Raw genomic sequence first — 27,029 nt, 5'->3', positions numbered from 1 at the left:
AGTGAAAGCATTTCTATTAAGGAAAGATGGCAACACATACCTGAGTGTTTGAAAACCGTAATTTGTGCGTGGACAAGATACATACCAATATTCGTAATATCTTGTGTTGTGAACAGCGGTATTTTCCCGTAGATTCGCAAGGTCAGAAAAAAATGTGGTGTCACTATGTACCTGAGATTTGTACTGCTGAATTACACGGTACTGATGAATAACCCTTGCATCCATAATGCGGTATTTTGCTAATAGAGCACTCGTATGTGCTAAGTATGTGGCACCCGGAATTGCTCTGACTGCATTTTTTTGTAATGTCAAAACCTTTTGAATATTAGTTTGCGTTGTTGTACCCCAAACCAAATGACAATATTTAACATGAGAGTCAAAGAGGGCATGGTAAATAACAAGTTTTGTCCTAGTAGGTATCATGCACTTTAACCTTCTGAGTATGCCGACAACGCGAGCTAGCTTACTCTCCATTTGCTCGATGTGGTAGTCCCATAACATAAATTCATTGAAGTGAACGCCAAGTGTTTTTACAACATTAGTTATTTCTATTATATTACCACCCAATACTAAATCTGTATGTACAACCCATTTGACATTTTTAGCTCTAAAAAATATCGCCTTCGTTTTCCGTGTGTTTATTAGTAGGGAATTTTTTTCAGACCATGAGTTAAGTTTTCCCAACACTCTATTAGCCTTTTCTATTATATCATTCGCGTTGGTGCCGGTCAGAAATAAAGTAGTGTCGTCAGCGTAAATTACGTATTCTGTTTCGGAGTCATTCTGTACTAAATCATTAATATATACATTAAATAATAAGGGACCAAGGATACTACCTTGAGGTACACCATGCTTTATTTTATTGTAAGTAGAGCGATGATTATTTATAGAAACGTACTGATATCGGTCAGTTAAATAGCTGGTGATAAGAGATAGTGCTTTGTTCCGGACACCGTATGCAGAAAGTTTAAGAAGAAGAGTTTCATATTCCAAGGGTTATTTGTTTACATTCAATGTTATTTAAGATTATTTCTTTTTGCTTCAAGAGAGCCATTTCAGTGGAGGACTTAGGTCTAAATCCAAACTGTCTTGGAGTTATCACGTTGTATTTTTCAAGAAAATTGGAAAGTCGTAAATGTATTGTTTTTTCCAAGCCCTCAGAAAAAATAGGCAATATAGACACTGGTCTATAATTACCAAGATCGTTTTTCGAACCACCTTTATAAAGAACAACTACTTTTGCTATTTTCATGTCCGAAGGGAAAATGGCGGTAGTCAAAGACAAGTTATAAATATAAGTTAAAATTGGGCAGATAATGTCCAAGACGTACATAACAGGTTTCATTTTAAGTCCAAAAGCATCTTCACTGTTTGTATTGTTCATGCCTTTATATATATTAAGCACCTCATTTTCGTCACAACATGTTATAAAAATACTGTTACTTGTATGATTCGTAATGTAATCCAATGCCTTATTGTGGTGTTCACTATCAACAAGTCCACTGAAATAGCTATTAAACTTATTTGCGAGTGCGAGTCCACTATAAATAATGCCTTCCATTGTAATACTGTCGATTGTATTTGTAGAGTTAGGATTCAAGACTCGATTCAACCTATTCCAAACTTTCTTTTGATCGGTCAGACCAGCGAACTTGTTAAGGTGATATGCATTCCTCGCTTTTCTTAAAGTTAAGTTCAGTTTGTTTCGGTACCTCTTGAACGTTGCCCACGATTCTGGACTGCGACTTTGTAAGAATTTCTGATAGAGGGAATTTTTCCTGGCAATCATTCGAAGAATATGCGAGGTAATTCAGGGTTTACGAGCTCGTTTTGGTTTCTTTACATCTTTGTACGGAAAACTGTTACGATATATACAAGCGAATATCTTCAGAAAACAACTAAACGCTATGTCAGCTGTCAATGCAGCAAAAACTGGTTCCCAGTTGACGTTCATTATTTTGCGTCGAAATGTTTCTATCGTGGTTGGGGTGATCTGCTGTATTTTTACATTTGTTTGTTTACAGGTTGATTTTAATACAGGCACACTATTACATACAATGTAAACAGGCAAGTGGTCACTAATAGCATAATTAATAACCCCGGTTGAGAGCACATTTGTTGCGTTATTTGTAATCAGCAAATCAAGAAGTGTTGCCGTAGTGGCTGTTATGCGTGTAGGTAATGCCACAACGTTTACAAGACAATATGATTCCATTAGTAATGATAGTCGTGACTTTCTGGGTGTATTTTTATGCATATCGACATTGAAATCACCACTTATATATACAGTGAAATTATATTCAGTGGCAAATTGAAAAACATGCTCCATATAGTGAAAAAAGTTCTCAACACAACCATTCGGGGGGGCGATACACAACAGTGAAGAGGTTCTTATTGCTACAAACTGAGAGCACCTCATAATCAGGTGTAACCGAAGTAATCTCATCAACCCTTTCACACTGAACACTTTCAAGCACAAACAAAGAAACGCCTCCACCTCTTCTGCTTGTTCTGTTTAGGAAGTAAGACATATAGTTGAGCAGCTCAGGACAATCAACTTTGTCTTTGACCCATGTCTCAGTAAGCATTACCACAGAAAACATGAATTTAAACTGTTCAAGGAATGCACGTAAAATGTCATGTTTATCGCGAACAGACTGAATATTCAAACATAGCACTGAAAAATGGTTAGACTGACCCTGAACCTCATTATTAATATCATTCGGAGAGAGGTAAGTATCACCCATCTAGAAGGAGCTAATTACAATCAAGAGCAGTGACTCACTGCAACAGCCCCCTCAAATCGTCATCGCATCGAATCACGTGTGCCAGTTCCCCGTTGGCCTTTCGTACAAGCACTTTGTTGTTCCGGTACCAGGCATACTTGTAGGCATTCGCATCAGCCCATTTCTTTGCAGAATCGAGAAGCGTTCTGTTCAACCGAGTCAGGTTTTCTACGATTGAGACCTCAGAGTCAGACGTTCTGAGTGATTTGCCTTTCAAAAACCATTGATCTGTGAGCTTCTGGGAAGTGAAACGAACTAGCACACCTGGAACTTTGCCTTGTTTCGCGGGAAGCCTGTGTACGGCATCCACATCGCCTTCGCACAGCTCAGGAAGCTCAATTGAGTGGGCCACATTATTCACTTTTTCAAGCAAATTCTCACCATCTGACTCCGAAATGCCATGGAATACCAAATTTTGCCGTCTACTCCTCCACTCCAAATCATTCACAGTGACCTTCAGATGATTCACTCCTCATTGTTACTACAACTTTCAAGGACAACAACCCCCTTTCGAAGTTCTTTAATCTCTGCCTCTTGTCTAGCCATTGTTTTTAACACTTCATCATATTTCTCTGACATTATATTGATCGACTTGTCAATATTGTCAACTTTTTCTGGAAGATGTTCAAGTTTCTCAAGTCTCGCAAGGATAGCACTGAGAATGACAGGTATATTGACTTCGCCTCCCTCCTTGCCGACTCCCGCCCCTCTCAGGCGTGACGAATAGCATGTGCCACATTTCCAGACCTCGAAAAAAGCCTCAGCCTTTCCCTTCGCAGCAGCCTCAGACACCCCAGAACATTTTCCTAGGTGGAACAAGTTGCTACATTCAGAGCATTCCATTACACGGCCTTTGGCTGGAATTGCTTTCGAACATGCCGCACATATTTTATCGCGGCCAGCCATGTCTTATCTAACACGGGCCAACAAGTCAAAAAGGCACAGCACAAAGCAAGACACTTTCGGCTAATATAGTTAAATGCTAATACAGGATGAGCTTTGACTCACATTGGCGGAAAAGAACTAGGAAATTAATCAGTAAGTATGCAGGACACGATTACAAAGATATAAAGAGCATTAAACAAAAGGTAAAAAACGAGGAAGGTAAAACTGGAATAATTCAATAGAAAACAAGTGGAGTGTAGAACTATACCGATATTAGAAAAGGCCGATCAGGAAGGAATCGTTCTATGATTACTCAAGAGGCAGTGTCCCACTCTGAAGCTAGGCCAGGATGTCTTAGAACGCGCAGCTACAAAAAAGAATTTATTGAAGAAGACACCCGTGCTGTGTGTGGTAAATGTACAGAAACAATTGAACTTCTCATACTCGAATGTGATGGTGTCCATCCGAATGTCGATGCTGGCATAGCCACTCTCCCTGATGGCCTAGGGTTTAGACATAACAACAGTCAGGTAGATAAATGTGGGGTAGAAGTTAGCAAAAAGCTTCTGGAAGAGTTGTGGCTCAAAGGAGATAGGTGACATAATATTGGAGGTGTGGGACAGAAAAGTATTTAAGGAAAAGGGTGGATATGTGTGTGGACCAATTGTTTACACAGTAAATAACAATAAAGATAAAGAGCCTAGCACGGAAGCAACTGCCACTACCAGTTTCAAAGGGGACGCTCCAACCTTCCACCCATCCATTCGTCCTGCGCATGCGCCTGTCGCGTCGGGACCAATGAGCGCGTATGCACTGGCGACCAGCGGAAGCCAATTATTGGAGCGGATCGCGGATATCAGTATGCTATAACTCTCTATTATTACCTCGCCACTTGCGTCGAGATGCAAAAGAGCACAACAATGCAACAGCTCGACACATTGTCAACTAATGTTTTCTACTTCACGTGACATTCCAAAAGCCACATTCTAAGGACAACTAGCTGCGCCCCAATTTATAGACAATTTAGGTTGTGCTAGAGGACGGCGTTTGCACTGGACTCTTGCTGTCCGACGTATACTCTATCTTGAGCAGGGCTTGAAGAACACAGAAGCGTGTCTTTTAGTGCGTGATAGATAAAATGCCATTAGTACGTCCGTGAAAGTGAAATAAGAGCATCCCACTGGGTGTCACGGCTACTAGACTTGGCGCATTGGTTCTGTCGTGCGCCACAGTAGGGATAGAAACATATCCGTTTCTTGCATATAGAAGCGAATGTGAGAAGAGTTACGCAGAATGCGGGGTGCTCCCTTGATTTCTTCAGAACAAAAGAATGTGTTCTAGACGGAAGCCGTTTTTGTGCGGAATTTAGAGCACCGGCAACTGCGCCTTTCGGATGCTCAGCCCAGGATCGTGGGATCGAATCATGGCCGCATTTTTATTGAGGCGCACTGCCGACGATGCCGTAAAACAGAGTCTCTCATAGTTCTTGAGCAGATACGGGACCTCACATGCCATGCCATTTTTTCTTTAACGCGATAACGTTAAAGGGCTCATGACTCCATCTTTCAGGCTCAACCTGTTCATTGCATTTTGTTCGCCATGCACCTTGAAACAACGGGCAAAATATGAGCCCTTTTTGCGCAGAATGTAATGTATCATCGAATTTTTAAAGTTCTCGTAAACCCTGTCCTATTCAGGCAAAACTGGCCCATTCGCGACCCATGAAATGCTTTTTGTCGATGAGTAGCTTATTGCAACGAAACTTGAAGGATGCTTTGCTTTGCTGATCGTAAGAGCAAAGTTTCTTTATAGCTAATCGAACATTAGCTGAATAATCTTCGCGAACAGAACATGTTATTTTAAACAGAACAGCGCGCAGATTGACAGGGACAACCAGGGAGACACGACACAGACGAGCGCTGACTTGCAACTGATGTTTATTGCTTGGAATCAGGAATATACACAGTGCCATAAAAAAAGAAAACAAAATACCCATTCATAGATCCACAGTCATTCATACATGCCGCACTGACCAAAGGAGATAACTATGATCATCATTTCCTTCCCGCTAAAAATGCTAGTTCTTTGGAACAAATCGATAAAGAGGGGCTGCTGACGCAGACATCTCTTGACCAGATGATGTGCGCTGCTTCAATTATTTCATGTTTTAGTTGTTTACTGTGCTTGCTTAAAACTTGTGTGCGAGTGAAGTCAGGGTGGCAAGTTTTGCTTTCACAGCCTTTACAGTGGATGCCGAGATGCCCTTTTACAGTATTATGCACATTGTTATCGCGCTCCTTCAAGCGTTCATTGAGGCATCTCCCCATCTGACCCACATAAAGCTTGCCAGATGACAAGAGAATGGCGCAAACTACACCTTCTCCACAGGAGATGATTTGATTTTCACGTTTCATTTCGCACTATCTAGGAACGAAATCGATATTAGCCATTTTTTGCATCTTCCCAAGCTTATCCGGAGCCTAAAAAAATTACTTTGACATGTCCTCTGTTTGCTATCTTTTTTAGCCTGGGAAGAAATGAATAATGCAAGGCGCAACAGTGGTTTTTGTTTTCTCCTTTCGCGTCAATGAATATGCTCGTTCTCCTTTTGTGCTTTTGCTCAATCTACTGAGAATAGATTCTGACACTGACACTAGCAGCTGCTTGGATAACCAGCCTTTACGAGCCGATCAGTTTGGGAAAGGAAGCTATCTTGCATGGAGTGCATGCAAGATCTGTTAAGCGCGTTGTGAAAGCATGATTTCGCCACGGCGCGTTTAGCCAGCTTAGATTGATATGACGTAAAAGGGAGCAGTGCCTTACTAATTCGTGGCTCGTAAGACCAACACGTGTGAAGGTGCATTAATCTGAGTTTGATATCTAAAAATCGGCTGCCATTATTATCTGGCACTTCAGTAGTTCGTATGAGGGGATGGAGGCACTGAACAAAGGTAGCTTTGATCTGCGTAAAGACTGCGTCAAATTTTTCCACACTTGCATCTATAAGAACAAGACGGTCATCCACATAGCAAAAACACTGTAAAACTTTTGACTCTTTCAAGTTTTCATGAAGCCTTCTACCCTTTTGTGTTAAGAGTTAAGTCACTAAGCACGGGAGCTATGCATGACCCGATGCAAACTCCTCGTTTTTGTTGACAGCGCTTGAAAAACACGGACAGAAGACAGAAAACACGGAAAACGACGTCACAGGACGACGTAATCTTCCGTATTTTCTGTCTTCTGTCCATGTTTTTTAAGCGCGGTCAACAAGAATTAATTTAGCACCAACTAACCCGACAACTTGTCTTATCCTCGTTTTTGCAGGTAAAACACGCCGTCCCAGGAAATTAAATTGCAAGTTAAATACACTTGAAATAGTTCTAAAATGCCCCGACGAAAATGCCGCTCTTGATTTGTAATTCAATTAATCCTTGCTGGTCAATACATTCTTCTAAGCACGCGAAAAGCTCATCATGTGGTTTTTAATATTACAAGTTCTTAACGCTAAAAGACCAGTTCATCAGTTCCTTGGTCTTGTTAGTTTCTAAAAACTGGATTACATCCCGCGAATTATTTACCTGGTACGGTTCGTCCAACGTGAGCGAATTAAAAATCTTCTTAAGAAAAACGGCTACAGTTTTCTGCCAAATGCCTCTCTTAGATACGGTCACACGACACGTACACTCTCGTTTGTTGGTCTTTGCTTTAAACAAGAGTTGTAAACTAAGACTTTTACTGTTGTCGGTCCTTTTTTTGTTAACAAATAAGGAAAGTTTTTTGCACACTTTCTTGGCCTTAGCTTCAATTTTTTTCAAGGAAATGTTCTCTGCCGCAGAAAACTAAGACAGAATAGCTTCCATACTCTTCTTGACGTACAGCTTAGCGGGTAGCACTAGGAATCTTCCTTCTTTGTCGGCTGGGAGCAAACGCAGCGAATGTCCCTTCAAGTACGAGACGGTTCGCCGAACTGAGACGGTGTTCACTGGAGCCTTGCAGCGCAGCAACGTGTCCACTACTTCAGTCCACTCCTCCCGCTCAACTCTACGTCAAGAAGGGTTGGGAAGCTATTCTGTCTTCGTTTTCTGTGGCCAAGAATATTTACTTGTAAAAAAAATTAAAGCTAAGGCCAAGAAAGAGTGCAAAAAACTTAACCTTGATTTGTTAGCGAAAGGAGCCGATAACAGTAAAGATCTTAGTTTAAAAGTGTTTTTTTAGCGCAAAGATCTAGAAACCAGAGTGTCACTTTCGTGTGATCGTATCTGAGAGAGGCGTTTGGCAGAAAACTGTAGCCGGTTTTCTAAAGAAGATTTTAAATTCGCTCACGTTGGACGATCCGTACCAGGTAAAAAATTCGCAGGATGTATCCCCGTTTTTAGAAACTAACAAGAACAAGGGACTGATGGCCTGCTCTTTTGACGTTAAGGACTTAAATTATTGACTACCGCATGATGAGCTCTTCTCGCGCTTAGAAGAGTGTATTAACCAGCAACAAGAGCGGCATATCAGTTGGGGGCTTCTTAGAACTACAAGTGTATTTAAATTGTACTTTCATTTCGTGGGACGGCGAGTTTTACCTGCAAAAACGAGGAGTTTGCATCTCGTCATGCATAGCTCCCGTGCTTAGTGACTTGTTATTAGCACAAAAGGGTAGAAGGCTTCAATAAAAATTTAAAGGGTCAAAGGTTGTACAGTGTTTTCGCTATGTTGATGACTTTCTTGTTCTAATAGACACAAGTGTGGAAGAATTTTACGCAGTCATTACGCAGGTCACAGCTACCTTTGTTCAGTGCCTCCATCCCCTCATACTAACTGCTGTAGTGCCAGAAAACAATGTCATCCTATTTTTAGATATCAAACTCAGATTATTGCACCTTCACACGTGTTGGTCTTATGAGCCGCGAAGCAGTAAGGCACTGCTCCCTTTTACGTAATCTCATTCTAAGCTGGTAAATGCACCGTAGCGAAATCATGCTTTCACAACGCGCTTAACGAATCTTGCATCCGCTCCATGCAAGATAGCTTCCTTCACCAAACTGATCGGCTCGTAAAGGCTGGTTGCCCCAAGCAGCTACTAGTGTCAGTGTCAGAATTCATTCCCAGTAGTTTGAGCAAAAGCAGAAAAGGGGAACAGGCATCTTTATTGACGCGAAAAGAAAATCAATAACCACTGTTGCGCCTTGTATTCATCATTTTTTCCCAGACTAAAAAAGATAGCAAATAGGGAACGTGTCAAAGTCATTTTTTTCGGCTCCGGATAAGCTTAGGAAGATGTGCAAAATGGTTAATACTGATGTCGTTCCTAGAGAGTGCGACATAAAACATGAAAATCAATTCGTCTCCTGTGAAGAAGGTGTAGATTGCTTCATTTACTTGTCATGTGGCAAGCTTTATATGGGTCAGGTGGGGAGATGCTTCAATGAACGCTTGAAGGAGCGCAATAACAATGTGCATAATACTGTAAAATAGCAGCTCGGCATCCACTGTACAGACTGTGAAAGCAAAAATTGGCACCCTAATTGCACTCGCACACAAATTTTAAGCAAGCACAAGAAGCAACTAACACGTGAAATAATTGAAGCAGCGCACATCGCCTGATCAAAAGACGCCTGCATCAGCAGCCCCTCTTTATAGATTTGTTCCTAAGAACTGGCATTTTAGCGGGAAGAGGGAATGATGGCCATAGTTATATCCTTTGTTCAGTGCGGCATGTATGAATGACTGAATCTATGAATGATTTTTTCTTTTTTTATTGGGACTGTATATATTCCTCATTCCAAGCAATAAACATCAGTTGCAAGTCAGCGCTCTCGTCTGTGTCGTGTCTCCCTCGTTATCCGTGTCAAACTGCGCGCTGTTCTATTTAAAATGGCTTACCAACTCTCCCAAGCATCTGTTTTAACAGAACATGTTGTTTCCTTAAGCTTCGGCCTGGTAAGCAATATCCTTGATTTGTTTTTGAAGTGGTCGCTTGACAATGATTGGACGGTATTTGCCTGTCTGGAAGCGACCCAAACGGTGCGCACGTTCGATTTGTAGGTTATCAATTCAAATTTCGAGCTTTTTGCAGCAAAAGGAAACAACTTAAGATTCGGTCTGTTCCCAAGTTTCACAGAGTTCGTCGGCGATGCCGAAGAACAGCAGGTTCGAGCGGCGTAAGCGATCCTCGGCACCGTTATACTTATCCGTCAACAGTTCATCGTCGGATGAAAGCTTAGTGAAGTCAGGGGTGGTTTTACGAGCAGCGGCACTTTCTGAGTTCACTGCTACGATTTTTTCAAGGATTTCAACGCGCGATGAAAGTCGAGGTACGCAGTCCTGAATGCTAGTTTGTGCGGATCTAATCACGGCAAGCTTTGACAGAATGGTCTTCTGGCTTAGTTCGATGCGTAGTGCTGCTCGGGAGACTGATTCTAAAAACGGAGGAATGTTGTTCTCGGTAGGTTCTGGGTTTAGTTCTACATCTCCGGACAAAGCGAGCAAAATGCAAGTAAGATGATCATTGAGGCTACAGAAACTGGAGCAATACATAGCATCCTTCGACAGGAACTAATGGTGTCTTTGGGGCACGAAACCGTCAGCAAGAAACGGTCACTAGAGTGGAGACATTTGGCAGCAGCAAAGTAATTAACCTGGAGAAGAAGAAAATGCTTCTGCATGACCGCCGGTTGAGTAGCGGCGACGTGCCCAAAGTGGCTTATACAGGCGTGCAGTTCTGGCGGTAGTATTGGCATCGGGTTGCCAGGTGACGGTCCCGTCCATCGCCAGCAATCGCGGATGCAGGTGAAGATTGTTGTCATCGGGGCTGTTTGTAGTCTGGGCTGGTAGCCAGGCGAAATTGTCGGTGCCGTGAACAACGGAAGGGCACGAGCAGTCAAAATCGAGCAGTTCAGATACGATATATGATCCAGGATAAGATAGCCTGTAGAATAAGAAAATGCTTCTGCATGACCGGTTTATTTGCGGCGGCGTGCCCCCTACGGTACACCTGAAGGTTGTCAAAATACAGGCAACTTGAAAAAAACAACGCAAAAAACAGGAACCAGAAGAACATAGAGACAAACACGGCACTGTCTCAGAGCTGAAAGATTCAATACATAACAGTGGCACACTTATACACTCAAGGAATGCGTACGCGGCAAAGGGGGCATATACCAAAGATTACATCCAAACCAACGATCACCGGTAATGGCTAGTTAATAATTCAGACTCGTTATCATAGAGCTGAACGGATGGACCGCTGACGCATTCACCACCACTTCTTCAGACTTCAGAAATTCCCCTAGGTAATTGATCCTGATAACAAAACAAATCTGAGTTTCATGGAAGAGTGGCTTACATAAAGATTTTTTCTTACTTTTTTCGCCTTCTTTCTGTCCACATGTGGCGCGATGTGCTAACAGATGCGTGCCGGCCGAGTGGCCCAACGACAAAAAATGTTCCCGTAGGCCCACATTGACACATCGGCCTGTCTGGCCAATATAGTAGCGACACACGTCAAGGCGCTTTGTGCACAACCCTAACCTTGCAAAGTATATAGTCCATCCTGTGCAGCAAAGAATGAGTGTAAGTGCCCAGTGCCCTCACAGACAGAGCGTATCTGCCTTTTGCCCCATCACCCGAGACAGCTTTTGCGCCCCCTCGCCCCCCTCCCCCCGAATATTTGCTTATGGCCTAGCTCTTTTAGGCTAGGATATACCTAGCGCAAGCGCGGCGAATTTTGGATCGGTAGAGTTAATATAGAAACCCATGCATTCACTACATGCGCCTTTATTCACGACGTAACATTGAGTCGTCGTTGCGGAGTGGTAGCGTCTCCGCCTGAAACGCCAAAGGCTCTGGTTCGGTTCTTAGCCTCGTCAGTTTATTTTTGTTTTTTTCAGTGGGTGTGTGGGGGTTGCAGAGGCTCCCATCAATGCCGCAACCGAATTCGTTGGTTGGCGGTTAAGAGCGTAAGGGCGGCTCCGCGGCGAGGCGCGCGGTGTGACGTCATGCCAGATGGCGCGGTGAGCGCGCGGCGTGTGCCCAGCTGCGGCGGTTGCTAGGCAACGGCTCAAGCTCTGTCTCTGTGCCTCGTCGGAGCACCGCCACAGGGAAATCGCACGTTCGTGGCCAATGTAGCTTTCGCTACGAAAAGTTCAAATAAGTAACCAACCTCTAAGCCAGCGCGGCTCGCTATACCTTCGACCGTCATTCTCGCCCAGCGCGTCCATTCGGTCAATCAAACCTCGACTGCTGAGGGTGCGTTGAACCATGGCAACGATCGACGACATCCTGGTGCACCTGGGGCCCTGGCATCTGCCGGTGCTGGCGTTCTGCTTCTTCCGGGGCTTCCCGGCCGCCTACTACGCCATGTCTCTCTCCTTCACGGCGCCCTCGCTGCCCCATTGGTGCGCCAGGCCCCCGCAGCTGGCTAACTGGTCCGTGGAACGCTGGATCCAGGAGGCCGTGCCGCACACCCTCGGTAAGCGGCCTGCACTGTGCTTGTTACTGTGCATGTTGGGGCGTCCGCGAGTTCGCACGTGCACGACATGTCAGCACGGTAACCGTCCAACCCGACATCGTGCCAGGTGGCCAAGTGATTGAGGCTGCCCACCTCATGCTTCTGTCATCCGCTGTCACATGACGAGCCCTAGAGACCAAGCTACACGCGCGCCTCCTCTTCTCACTCTTGGTGTATACCGTCGCCTTTCTCCCGCACGACACAGGTAAAACTTTATTCATTTACTATTCACTCACGAAGCCCCTCTGGGCGGGTACAGTCACCTGATGACGACACAAAACCTGAGGGCGGTACTCCTACATCTAGAGAACCACCTGATGTGCTCTCAGCACGGTGCCTCGATAACGCGCCTTAGCGTCGCATGACACGCCATTGTATTTGCAGCCTCGTACGCTTAGTTTTCAATCTTACACAAAATGATGAAACAAATAAACACGCAAGGACCACCGTCAAATAAACGGTGCGCGCCAGTAGCGTCCTTCATGTTGATATCACGAATTCGGATGGGTAATCGACAACTGAACAGGACTGATTAATCGTTTCAATACGACAGGGTGTGAGTGAGAGCTACAGCCCTCCCTGAGAGAAAAAAAAAACCTTGCCATGGTCAACGAACGATTACGACGGATGACTAAAAATATATGATGGTGGGTTCCACACAGCATTTCACAGCGGAAGCTCTCTTACATTTAGTTTAGGAATTTAGAGTAGCATATCGCAATGTAATGTACCGTCATCTGCGCTCGCACCGACAAATCTAATCCTTAGCCCGGCGAGCAAGCGGCCGCGTAGTGAGAGAGGAGGAAAGCCTTGTTAGCACAGCTAGCCGCCGCTAGGAGCTCTAGCAATGCCTGTAGCGTACTGCAGGGGAGAAGAGAAGCCGCACTAAAAGTTCCGATTGGCTCCGGTGACAGGAGAGGGCGAAAGGAGATCTTGACGAGGCATGGAAGCGCAAAACGAAAAGAACACAACAGAGAAGTGGACCGGACGAGCGCCGTGGGACGGCTTTGCGCATGCGCGAGTGCTCACGTTAAGAATCGAGGGGCCTCATGACGCGAGCTCAAGATGTTGCACTCGACTGGAGGCTACCCTGGACTCGCCCCAGCCCCAACTAATCCCTTCCATTTTGTGGCAGTAAAGTTGTAACCACCCCCACCTTTACATGGAGGAAGAAAAAAAAACTTAAGAGGGAGCGCGACACCAATCTGCCAGCCTTCGCAAGCCAAGCGCTCGGGAAGCCGTTCCTCTCCCGTTTTTCGCTCTCAGTTGGTGTGTTTTAGTGCGTGCGTCTGAGCGGCCCGTGGCGCTGGCGTCTACAGCAATGAGGTTGATCTACAGTAAGTCTGCCGCGATAGTCCACGCATGCACGCACCCAGCAGCGCTAGATACCACCGCACGCTATCACTAGGCGTCATCACGCTTTTTAAAGCGTTTTTACTTTTTATGACTAGGATCCAAGGCTCCCGTCGCACGCTCCCTCCTCACTTTTTTTTCTCCATGAGGCCTTAGTTCGGAACTGTGTGCTTCAATAAAGTTGTTGAGAGTTAGCACTCGTCTCTTCCACTTCACTGCTGAGTCCTCGTGTTTTTGCACTTCCATAGCAGACCCAAATCACTTCTATTGTGCGGAAAGGAGGTTTCGCCCCAGAGCCAATCCGCGGTGTGGAAAAGTAGGTAACGGGAAAGGGCGCGTGCGTAGTTTTTTTTTTTGAGAGAGAGAGATGAGACAGGCCTTTGATGGGAAAGGTTTTCATCACTTAATCTCAACCACACTACTCCCTGCTTATGTGCAGCGTCACGTTTCGGCGCATAGTGTGCTTCCCACGGCGCCGCAGCCCCAAAATCGTTCGCGGTGGTTGCGTGTGCTTAACCTGAGCAGCACCAGGGGAGAAAGCCAAGAGAGTGGAGGCATGAGCTTCCACTGCGGCGTCAACGAATATGCACGTATGTAGTCAGCGTTGCCGGATTGCAGAGATGGCTCTGAGAACACAACAGCAGTGAGATAGGTCTACGTATAGTTCTCTCTCGCTTCTCGCTTATTCTTTTTTATTTCATTTGCATTTCTTTGCGAAGAGTAGGCACTTCGCCGGTCCGCTACAGCACCGCGTGCTGAACAGCAGCAACTATGGAAAGTAAATCACCTCCACTCATCGTGTATTGGGTAGGCGCTATTAGAGCAGTGCGCGCGATAACATTCGTCGCACGCACTAGTTCTTTGAATAATTTTTACCAGCCGAAAAAAGACGAGGAACAAGAGGAGAGCCTACACAGGACAGGGCTGGACTAACAACTGACATCTCTATTGTGCACATTCCTTCGAGTAACCGTCACGCATGCGCCAAGCTAAAAACAGACAACCTAAGTTTAATCGCTCAAAAAGTAAATATATTTCATTGTCAGCCCAATCGACGGGGACTGACGCAAGCATCACCATGTTTATCTATCAAATAGGCCTCAAAAATTTCACGTGCCTTTTTTGTTTTTCCATGGCCTAAAATGGTTACATGGTTGAAACGAGGGCAACACTTCCCGGGGCATCATCTACATGCAAGGCAAGACTGCCATCTTCCACACTACGAGAACAGAAGTCTGGGCGAGTTAAAATGGATTCATCTTTAAGCAGCGCGAAACACAGGAAGTTGCGGAAGAAACACGAGACCACACGAGCGCTATCTAACAACTGAACTTTTATTTCTAGAAGCGTTAGTTATATAGACATCAAAAGCAATAACCGAAAAAACATAAATAACCGCCGCGGTGGCTCAGTGGTTATGGCGCTCGGCTGCTGACCCGAAAGACGCGGGTTCGATCCCGGCCGCGGCAGGTGAATTTCGATGAAGGCGATATTCTAGAGGCCCGTGTGCTGTGCGATGTCAGTGCACGTTAAACAACCCCAGGTGGTCGAAATTTTCGGAGCCCTTCACTACGGCGTTCCTCATAGCCTGAGTCGCTTTGGGACGTTAAGCCCCCATAAACAAAACCAAACCAAACGAAAAAACACAAAAACCCAAATCATAAAATTGCGATAGTCCGTAAAACCGTACGTGCACGCAGCGAGAGGTTAATCGTCTCATTTTAACAAAGCACGCCAGCAATCTTAACGCATGACATGCACCTGCTATCAACCTGTCGCCACACATTCCCCGAGAGCGTGAATCTCTTTTTACACGAGATTGATAGAGGGCGAAGCGACACATGTTTCTGACTTCTGCCTTATCAGAAACGCCTCAACTATATAACTCCCTGCAGGTCCGATCACTGTGACTAAACAAGATATTTGTCCCGTCTAAAGGGGGGAAACAATCTTTACATTAGCCAGATGTTTCTTTTACATTCCTTTTTTTCTTTCTGCGTTGTTTTTGTGTTCTTAATTCCAGCTGTTTGAATTTTTACGCTTCCTATTTGCGCTATAGTGCTGTTGGTATTGATTATTACTGTACTTCAAAGTGATGTCTGTATTTTTTTTCTATTTTCTGTTTCGAGAAAAGTGTTCCAAAGTACTTCGTGTGCCCCCCCCCCCCCCCCCTATGTAATACCCTCCCCGGAGGGCCTTTATGGTGCTTGAATAAATAAACAAATAAATAAATAACATTTCCGGCAGTGCACAGCAAGGTTCGACGAAACCGCCCCTTTTATTGATCTTCGATGTTCAAGCAGCCGCTCGTTTATACAGCGGCCTGTCTCGTCGATGTACGTCTTGCCGCAGGAAAGCGGGATAGAATAAACTACTCCAGTGTCGCAGTCGACGACCGTCATCAACCTTCCGGAGCTGGTCGTGTCATTTTCTACCGAACGCCCTTTTGACGGCGATCCCGAGCCACGCAGGACTAAGCCACGCGTCTATGACGACCACACATTGATCCCGCCAAGAGCCAGCATGTTTGTTACCGTAGATTGCGGTAACAGCACCGGAATTCGTGGCATCGCTGAAACCAACATGTCGCTCCTCCTTGGTCGGCAAGTCTGTGTTCCTTGCGGAATTGTTGAACTGAACAATGGTCGAACCGAACTCTTGATGGCCAACTTTGGCTGTGAACCTCAGTGTTTGCCTGGCAGAAAAGGTATTGCGTATTTCGAAGAACTCGACGAATTCGCAGGACAGCACGTTTTGTACGGAGCCCCGGCATGAGTGGAGGCACCGACCACTCCCATAATAACTGACGTGAACCCGAACCTCCCGTATAACCAGAAACAGTGCCTGGAAAGCGTTATCGATTGTTTCTGCGACTGCTTTGCCTCGACCTCCAATGTTAGACAGACACCGCTCACAAAGCACCGAATTATAGTTGACGCCGACCAGCGGCCTTTATGTCAGCCGCCTTACCGGATCTCTTCGAAGGAGCGTGATGCCGTTAGCCGCCAAGTTCAGGAAATGCTCCAGGACGACGTGATGCAGCCGTCGACGAGCCCGTGGGCGTCACCTGTTGTTCTAGTAGCAAAGAAAAATGTAACCGTACGGTTCTGCGTTGATTACAGAGGTTTAAACAAAGCCACGGGAAAGGATGTTTATTCTCTGCCGCGCATTGATGACTCCCTGGATCGGCTTCACCACGCCACGTATTTCTCATCGCTAGATTTAAGCAGCGGCTATTGGCAAATTGAGGTGGACGAACGCGACCGGGAAAAAGACCGCCTTTATTACACCGGACGGTCTGTACGAATTCCGGGCTCCCTTTCGGCCAGTACTCTGCCCCTGCAACCTTCCAGCGGATGATGCACACCGTTCTTCCCGACCTGAAAACAACCTGTGCGGCATCACTGACAATGCTGCTCCAGTGTCTAGCTCCATGTCAAGTGGCACTCCCTGAACACACATCGTAAAGCGTACCGGCTCCTGACGCGGTTTCTCGAGCGTTGTTTGCAACAGTGGCTCGATGTCTTCCTCAGTCTCGAACAAGCCGGCTAGTCGGTCTTTGTTAGAACTGCAAAAGCATTACGAGAGCATCTTTCGCGCAAGCCATCGGTTATAGCGGAAAGCGCAAAGTTTCCCCGGAAAACGCAACACGCATCGCGCGAACACGCATTGCGCAGTTCGTGGCAGGCCTCAAGCGATCTGCAGAAACATGCAACTTTGGAACAAACTTAGAAGAATCTCTGAAAGACAGATTTGAATGTGGTTTGGCCAGCGCTGACATTTAGAAGACTTTTTGTGGAGGATGCATCTATGACCTTCAAAAAGGAGGTTGAGATAGCCTTATCAGTAGAGGCAGCTTCCAAGTACGTCACAGAGTGCCGACTTAGCAGTGCAACCCAGGAGGACTTTCAGAAGTTTTCTACAGAAGATTCTCTTGCACGGGACGGTTCGCCGTGCATGCGATGTGGCTTGCGTCATCGCAACCGGGCTTGCCGGTTTCGAACAGCCACTTGCTTTAGATGCCACCAAGTAGGCCATATTAATGAGGTGTGCCGCTCTCATCTGTCATCTAATTCGCCCCCTCCGAAAGCGAGCGGACAAGACTCACGGAAAAGAAACCCCCAGAGGCAAAGCTTCGGCGTGTTCGAGACCGAGGAAGACATCGACCCACTGTTGCAAACAACGCTCGAGAAACCGCGTCAAGAGCCGATACGCTTTACGATGTGTGTTCAGGGAGTGCCACTTGACATGGAGCTGGACACTGGAGCAGCAGTGTCGGTGATGCCGTACAGGTTGTTTCGCTCATGCTTCCCACAGATGAAGTTACGCCCGGCATCGTTGTTGCTTCGTACTTACACAGGGGAGTGCGTGCGCCCGAAAGGGGTGGTAACAGTAAACCTCAAGCATCAGCACTAGCTACCTCTGCACATTCTCTGCCAGGAGGGTCCTACTCTGATAGGGCGAGACTGGTCGTATCAGCTCAGGCTCAATTCGAGTAGCGTTAATCACGTGGTTGCGCAAGGCCGCAGGGCCTTGGAACAAGTCTTAAACAGACATCCTCAGTTGTTCAACGATGACCTCGGCGAAATTAAAGGTGAGCAAGCTGAACTTTTCATGACGCCGGGACAACACCCAAAGTTTTGTAAAGCTAGAAGCATTCCATTCGCACCGAAAGAAGCGGTGGAGAAAGAACTGGAACGACTAGTTCGTCTGGCGTGATCGAGCCCATTTCGAACAGTTCCTTCGCCTCACCAATTTTACCGGTAGTAAAAAAAGATGTCAGTGTACTCATCTGTGGGGATTATAAGACCTCTTTGACCCTTGCTTAAACATTGGCAACTACCCTTTACCCAAGATCGAAGAAATCTTAGCCACACTTACGGGAGGGCAGGTGTTCTCGAAGATTGACCTGAGTAGAGCGTATCAGAAAGTCGTGATGGATATGATTTCGCGTGAGCACCTCAGCATCAATACACACAAAGGACTGTATGCAGTAAATCGCTTAGATTTCGGGGTGGCATGTGCACCGGCGATTTTTCAAAAGGTAATGGACAACATGTTAAAGGGATTGAAAGGTGTAATATGCTACCCAGATGATGTTCTCGTCACGGGCCGGAACGAAAAAGAGCACCTAGTGAGCCTGGATGCGTTACTAAACCGGTTGCACGATAGGTTGTGCGGATTAACCTAGAGAATTGTGAATTTTTGAAACCAGAACGCACAGTTCCTGGGTCATGTGGTCAGTAAACAAGGAATTGCCGCATCATCAGAGAAGGCAAAGGCCGTATTAGAAGTCACAGTCCCAGCCTATAAAAAACAGCTTAGAAAGTTTACGGGCATGGTAAGATACTGCGGAAAATGTTTGCCACAGTTATCAACAGTCATCTTCCTTCTAAATCGGCTGCTGTGCAAGAATGCGCCGTTGGTATGGAATGAAAAGTCGACATAGCGTTTAAAAATTTAAAAAGGCTGCTAACGAAAGCACCGGTGCTGGCACATTACGATCCAGAAGCCCAGCTTCAGGTAGTGTGCGATGCCTCATCTTATGGGCTTGGTGCCGTCTTATCGAAAGTGGAAAAAGATGGTTCCACGCGGCCGATCATGTTTGCATCACGCACATTATTGCCAAGTGAACGGAACTATAGCCAGTTAGAGCGGGAAGCGCTAGCCTTAGTCTTCGGAATTAAGAAGTTTCATTGCTATATTTATGGCACACAGTTCAGCATGGTAACTATCACAAGCCCTTAAAGACGATACTCGGTCCCAAAACAGCAGCCGCCGCGGAGCTGAGTGGTAATGGCGCTCGGCTGCCGGCCCAAAAGTTGCGGGTTCGATCCCGGCTGCGGCGGTCGAATTTCAATGGAGGCGAAATTCTAGAGGCCCGTGTACTGTGCGATGTCAGTGCACTTTAAAGAACCCCAGGTGGTCGAACTTTCCGGAGCCCTTCACTACGGCGTCTCTCATAGCCTGAGTTGTTTTGGGACGTTAAACCCCTATAAACCAAACCAAAACAGCAATAACAAGCATTGCTGCTGCGCGTTTGCAGAGGTGGGTAATTACGCTGTCTGCCTAGCGTTACGATGTCGTCTATCGTTCAGGGGAAAGCAACGTAGAGGCAGACTGTCTGTCGCGTCTACCGCTGCTCAGGAGTGGCGAGAAGCAAGAGGACGACGAAGTAACCGCTTGCTACGTACTTCGATGGGAGACTTTTCCTGTAACAAGCTCGGACCTTGTACGATAAACATCACGTGACCACACCTAACGGCGAGTTCTTCACGCGGTAAAGGGACAACGGCCCGAGCGGGTGTTTGATGAAGAGATGAAACCATTCGTTCCAAAAAGACTGGAGTTGTCGGTGCATCAAGGATGTTTATTTGGGGGAATGCGCATTGTGGTTCCCCCGTATTTGCAGAAGACAAACCTGGACGAGCTTCACGAGGGGCATCCTAGAGTGGTGCGGATGAAGGAGGTTGCCCGGAGCTACGTCTGGTGGCCAGGAATTGACGCAGACATGGAGAACACCGTGAAAATGTGTGCGGCCTGCCAGCAGCAAAGAGCGCTGCCTACCCAAGCTCCCCTTCATCCGTGGGCTTGGCCTACGAGACCATGGGCCCGACTCCACTTGGATTTTGCTGGCCTGTTTCTTCAGCGCAATTTTTTTGGTCGTGGTACACGCCCATAAAAAGTTGCCGGAGGTGTTCGTGATGCCCTCGACCTCGGCAGAAGCTGCCATCGGTAAGCTGCGTGACCTCTTCAGCCGTTTTGTATTGTCCGAGGTTACCGTGCAAGACAACAGGCCGCAGTTTTGCAGCGAAGAATTTCAGTTATTCCTCAAGATGAACGGAATAAGATATATACGGTCCGCGCCATATCACCCGTCAAGTAACGGTTCAGCTGAAAGATTCGTCCGAACAGTGAAAGAAGCCCGGTGAGAGGACAACAGAGCCCTGCCCATTAAAGAGCGACTAGCCAGTTTCCTTCTAGCGTACCGAAATATACCACACACAACCACCCAGCAATCTCCGGCTTCGCTTTTGATAGGGCGACCTCTCAGAACTCGACTCGATTTAATTAAGCCTAGTGCTCGTCAGTGGTCGAGCAAAAGCAGTTTCGACAAACGCGCAGTCGCAGAGAACTTCAGAGAAGCCTTGTTGTTGGCGACAGAGTGTTCGTGAGAAACTCTAGAGAAGGTCCTAGATGGTTGGAGGCAACGGTGACATCACGCTCGGGGCCAGTGTCTCATGTGTTACAGGTGACAACACCACGTGGTGTCATGGGATGGAAGAGGCATCAAGACCACATACGCGCAAGGCAGGCAGAGTCGGAGGCACCGTCTGCCGACCACGGTTGCGGTGCCCATGGGGAGGACTCCTGGCAGCCGTGGCAACCATCTGGATCACCGACGGGCACTTATGACCAGAGTGCCATGCAACCGCAGAAACAAGCAGTGAGCACAACTGAGGAAGATCCAGGGGCGTTTACCGCAGGAGGCGGAGTATTGACGGCAGCCCTCGGTTCCGAAGACACCGATCCTGATTCGGGGCTTTCCCCTGGTGCCAGGGGCCACGAAGCCTCAACACGACATCGGTACCTGACAAGGAAAAGACGTCCCCCGGATCGGTACACACCAGGGCCGTGATTGTGCCAACCAACATTTGGAGCTACAGTTTGAACAGTTAACTTGTTTCTGTTATGTCTGTGTAAAAACTAACCGTTTGTTATAATGTCAACCATTTGTAATGAGAGCATGCATCGTCTAGAGAAGAGGGAATGTATTATTTGTATCACGATAAGCAAACGGCGAACTCATTGCCACATGCCGGTGTTTCGGCAACGCCCCCTTGCTTGTCTATATCTCGATAGAAGTGCATGGCGTGCTGGTTTGCACGGGCAGTCGTCGACCAGCGGGACGCGCGGTCTGACGGCCGGATGACATTAAACCTGAGTTCTTTTTACACCTCAGCTACAGTGTTGTTCTCCTCCCAAGACACAATAGCAGTCCTGTCTCATATACTTGGGTGACGTTGTCATCTTCTCTGACACGTTCGAAGAACACCTGAGACGCCTGCGCGCTGTGCTCGAAGCTATTCGGTCGGCCGCTCTTTCCCTGAAGCCGGAAAAGTGTCACTTCGCTTTCGAAGGGCTGAAGTTTGTGGGCCACATCGTGAGCGCTAAAGGGGTTAGCCCAGACCCCTAGAAGACTGCAGCCGCGGCTGCTTTTCTTGTGCCCACCGATAAGCGAAGTTTGCGCCGCTTTCTTGGTCTCTGCGCCTATTATCGGCGTTTTGTGCAGAACTCCCAGATCGCTTAGCCCCTCACCCGACCCACGAAAAATTCGAACCGTTCTTCTGGGGCCTGGAGCCACAGCAGACCTTTGAAGACCTCCTAACTCGTCTCCGAAGTACGCCCGTCCTTGGACACTTCGACGAGTCAGCCGACACTGAACTGCACAGATGCCAGTAACATCGGCCTCCGTGCGGTCCTTGGGCAGTGGCATGATGATATCGAACGCGTAATCGCATACGCGCGCCGCATCTTGTTATGATCTGAGGCAAGCTATTCCACCACCGAAAAAGAATGCCTGGCCGTTGTGTGCGTAAATGACCAAATTTCGCCCGTATATATATGGCTGCCCTTCCAGGGTCGTCAGTGACCACCACTCGCTGTGTTCGCTGGCGAACCTCAAGATCCATCGGGGCGGCTTGCACACTGGAGCCTTCGACTTCAGGAATTTTATGTCACTATCGTGTATAAGTCTGGTAGGAAGCACAGTGACACCGACTGTTTGTCTCGTGCTCCTAACGAGGCCCCCGAGCTGACCCCGACGACGATTCTGTTTTTCTTGGCGCCATCCCCTCGTCCATTCTCATGCAACACCAAAGAGACGACAGTGAACTACGGCCCATCATTGTGTTTCTGGAAGGGACTGCTCAGTCTCCCCAACGAATCTTCTCGCGTAGGGCTGTGGTCGTTCTGTTTACGCGACGGCGTCCTGTATAAGAAAAACTACAGTCCAACAGAAGCTGTCTATCTACTCGTCGTGCCTACGGCCCTTAGCGACGAAGTCCGGAAGGCGTGCGATGATGAGCCATCTTCTGTTCACCTGGGTTTTTCCCGAACTTTGGCACGAATGCGGCAAAAATACTACTGACCCAGGGTTGCCGCAGTTCTGAAGCGCTACGTAAGAACTTGCCGCATGTGCCAGCGTCGCAAGATGCCGCCGACTGAGCCAGCCAGCCTACTGCAGCTTATTGATCCGCCTCAAGTCCCCTTCTGTCATCTTGGCATGGACTTACTCGGCCCATTTCCGGAGTCCTCGCTGCGTAACTGCTACTTTGTGGTCGCCACTGACTACCTCAGTCGATACTGTGAGACTAAACCTCTTCTCGGTGGTACCGCTGACGAAATTGCGAACTTTTTCATTAAAAACATTGTGCTGCGTCACGGTGCGCCCACCATCGTTTTAATTGACAGGGGAACAGCGTCCACCTCGGCCCTTACGAAGGAGATTATGCGCCTGAGCGGCACCAGTCACCGCAAAACAACCGCTTACCACCCTCCAACGAACGGCCTCACCGAACGGCTCAACATGACGATCGCCGACATGATTTCCATGTATGTCGACGCGGACCACTGGAACTGGGACGCCTTACTCCCTTACGTCACCTTTGCCTATAATACTGCGGTCCAAGCAACGACACGCTTCACTCCATTTCGTTTAGTACATGGTCGCGAAGTCACAACCATGCTGGATGCAGTGCTGCTTCCAGCCAGCGCTACCTTTTCTGTTATGGGTGCTGCCCAATTCGTTAGTTACGCTCGGACTGCCTGCCAACTCGCTCGACAGCGCATCCGGTACCAGCAAGTCCATGACGCTCGGCGCTATAACCTCCATCATCGAAATGTGCGTTAACAGCCCGGCGAACAGGTCAGGGTGTGGAGCCCAATCTGCATGCGAGGACGCTCTGAGAAGCTTCTACGCAGATACTTTGGCCCCTACGAGGTGCGCCGCCAGCTCAGTGAAGTTACCTACGAAGTTCTTCCCCAGGGAACAGTTCGCTCTTCAAGACGGCCGACCTGCGAAGTTGTCCGCGTCTCCCGGATGAAACCGTACCACGCCCGCTAGCCTCTCGCGAGTGTCTACACCACACGTCAGACACATGCGACTACCCTTGCTGTCCTGTCTCCCATTGCTGCTCCACCGAGTCGGTGTCTTTCAGAGAGGGGGAGTAATGTCACATTACCAACTCCTTAGTGGCGCCGTATCGCAGCTAAGCTGTATTTCCTGGCAAGAGGCAAACCTGGAGCCATCTCGGGGCTGGATGCTTTGTCGTCTTCATCTCTCGTGCTGCCTGCTGCCTTGCGCGTCCCAACAACGTCTTGCGTGTATAAGTCAATAGGGCAATAAGTTTTTTTCCAGTTTCAACTGGAGGGTTGCCTGGCTAAAAGCTGTCTGGGCAGCATGACTGGGTCCAAGAAACCCTTTGAAGCAGTAGCACACGAGCGGTACAGGATATTTCGCAGAACCAGTCACACATACAGTAGTAGACTAAATAAGCAAAACACTTGACACATATATGCATTGACCCGAATAATGTTTAAAAATAAGAAAACTGCAATGGTCATACATATGTTGAAAGAAAAATACATTAACGTTAACTCAAGCAAACGTTCAACAATCAACAAGGGGAGACATAGAACGCCATTTGAACAAAATATTTCCGTAGCTCAGCTTTTGTATATCCCGTTGTATGTTGATATGTGTTTAAAACATGGGGCAGATTATAAGACATTTGTAATTTATAATCGGTGCGAAAACGGGGTATGTTCCATGAGTTAGTACTTCTTGTATGTAAGCACGACGCGTGTCCAAAGATGCTAGGGTAGAGTAAAAATCGACAATTGCTGCCGCGGAAAAATACTTTTGCAATAATTTAATATTATACGAAAGATCAACCGGAAAATGTTGTGTGCTTGGAAGGCGTATTTGGTGGTAGTCATGTTATCAATATTTGCGATTATTCGAGCAATTTTCATTTGCAATAATAGAAGCTTATTTATGTTATTTTTAGTCATTGTGGCCCATACTAAGCTACAGTAGTTAAGGTGAGAAAAATAATGCATCATAAATTCGTAATTTACATTTCAAAGGTAAAGTTTCACGACAACGCGAAAGGGCTCCACAGACCGAAGAGAGTTTTTTGCAAAGGTGTTTACGTAGGCATCCCAGTTTAAATTACACGGAAAATATACTCCAAAGATCTTGTGCTCTTTGACAGTTTATATTTGTTGATTATCAAAGTTCGGCATGCAATTGGGTGTTGGTTTGTTCATTGCGCGACATATTTTAGCCTTGAACTTTGTAGGATTTATCTTTATTTATTTATCATTAACCACCTAGATAATTTCTTGAGTATATCATTACATTCCACAATTAAATCGTTAAGGTTAGGGCCTGAAATAAGTATTGTGTTATCATCGGCGTATATTACAAAATCAATGGAAGGATCTAGGCTAAAAATATCATTTATGTATGCAATAAATAAAAGGGGTCCCAGTATGCTCCCCTTTGGGACGCCCTAACAGATAGGCAAAAGGGAAGAAAGTTATCTACAGACACCGACTGACTTCTGTTTTGACGTAGCTTTTAAGCAAACTTAGTGGTTAACCACGGTTAACAACTATACCGTACATTTGAAGTTTGTTATCATGAATCGTATGATTTAAGGAATAAAACGCCTTACTGAAATCAAGAAAAAGGCACATCGTATACAAATTCTCATTAATATTGTTCAAAACTAACTTCTTTCGTTGTTAGTAAGGCTGTTTCTGTGAATTTACCAGTTCTGAAGCCAAATTGTGATTGAGTTATTGCTCTATGTTTGTCAAAAAACTGTTATTCTTGACGAAATAACCTTTTCCTGTCCCTTCGGAAACACAGGGATTGTTGAAATGGGCCTGCAATTCGCTGGTATATTTCGGTCACCCCCTTTATAAATTACAGACACTTTTGCCGTTTTCATTCCGTTGGGAAAAACCCCGCATTCCAGTGCAAGACTACAGATGTGAGAAAGTGAGGGACAAATTGTGGGTAAGGCATATTTAAGTGGTTTCATCTGCATGGAATTGATATCTAAGGCTTTGCTGTTACTCATTCCTGTGTACACATTATAAACCTCATTTTCATCAGTAGGCTCGAAAATCTCGCTAACATGACTAGGGTAACCGGCGATATTAGCGTCCGTAGGATCTTGAGATGAAGAAATGTTATTGAGAAAATATTTGTTAAAATATTGTGCGAGTGCACTTCTTATTATTTCCTCGCCAGTTAATAGCGTAGTTTTTGAAACAGTTATTTGCACGGCTACCTAGGACATCGTTTAAAACTTTCCAAGCAATACCAGGTCTCTTTGAACTGACGGTAGAAGAGACCTGCTGACAATACGAATTTCTTGCTTTCCGTCGCTCCGACTTTCTACGGTCTCTTAACTTTTTAAAGGAAAGAAGTGCATCTTCTACACGTGTTCGAAGGAATATTTGGTACAAACGATTTTTTTCCTTTATCATTTAAAACAGTTCTCGTGTGATGCACGGTTTCCTTATTTTTTTGGAAGGGGTGTACTTTTCGAGAGGAGAGTGCTTGAAATAAAGACGTAGGAAATGGTGAAAAAAATAAGTCTTAGGCATCATTGAAGTCCGTTGCTTTGCAGCACACAAGACCAGTCGAAGTTCGTAATATCGTGCTTAAATGCTTCTAATGAAGCATCTGTGATGCGCTGTACACTAATGGTCTCGTTCACAATGTTTCGCTTAGCATGCTTACCTTAAAAGACGACAAACACGGACAGTGGTCACTTACATCAGACGCAATCGTACCGCAAGAGAGTACATTGGTTTAAATATTCGTAACTATTAAATCAAGTGCTGACACAGTCGCGCATGTTAAACGTGTAGCTGTTTCAGTGCAGAAATCATCTGGTTTCGATTTTCCAAAGTTAACACTTCATAATCTTCTGTAACTTCAATAAGATTAGGCAGGATGTAAAACAAGTAAACCAGCCCTGCGTACGTCAACCATTTCTCGGTGACAATATGTAATTGACTGAGTCTAGAAGTTTATCATCAAGCTCCTGCGTGCCACTGGCAGAGCTTTGCTGGTCAGCATCTGCGCACAAAATGGCAATGAGGTTGCCAGGATCGATGTTTCCCGTAGAGATTGAGTGAAAAAGGTGGTTAAATGCAAGGCAGATTGCAGCTAACTACGAACGTCTGCTCAGGTGTTGTATATCGGTATAGCAGCCAGAAAGAAGGCTGGTGCACAGCTCTGATAAGATTTCCGGCTGGATCCTGGCTCACTCTACTTGTCATCAGGTAACTGAAACCTACACTTTCTGTTACATACTTCAACAGTGACAGCACGATAGACAGACGGACTCCTGTATAGCTGCCGACTTGCTTATAAAAGCTTTGCATTCCATTGGTCTGGTTTTTCCATGCACTCAGGT

At 46.3% G+C, this 27,029-nt stretch overlaps 1 protein-coding gene across 5 annotated transcripts in view; it reads left to right on the top strand.

Annotated features, from left to right (window-relative positions):
* LOC144116039 (organic cation transporter protein-like) overlaps nucleotides 1-27,029 on the top strand; it is a 402,188-nt gene that overhangs the window by 17,904 nt on the left and 357,255 nt on the right. For all 5 annotated transcript variants that reach the window (XR_013311687.1, XR_013311688.1, XM_077650703.1 and 2 more), the window contains exon 2: nucleotides 11,873-12,132. Coding sequence is in view for 3 of the 5 variants with exons in the window: in XM_077650703.1 (XP_077506829.1) it covers nucleotides 11,922-12,132 (211 nt within the window). In the remaining 2 variants the exon portion in view is untranslated. The remainder of the gene's footprint in view (nucleotides 1-11,872; nucleotides 12,133-27,029) is intronic.

This window comes from Amblyomma americanum, chromosome 1 (assembly GCF_052857255.1).
Source record: "Amblyomma americanum isolate KBUSLIRL-KWMA chromosome 1, ASM5285725v1, whole genome shotgun sequence".
NCBI classification, from domain to species: Eukaryota; Metazoa; Arthropoda; class Arachnida; order Ixodida; family Ixodidae; genus Amblyomma; species Amblyomma americanum.
This window is presented reverse-complemented; position numbering and strand designations above follow the sequence as displayed.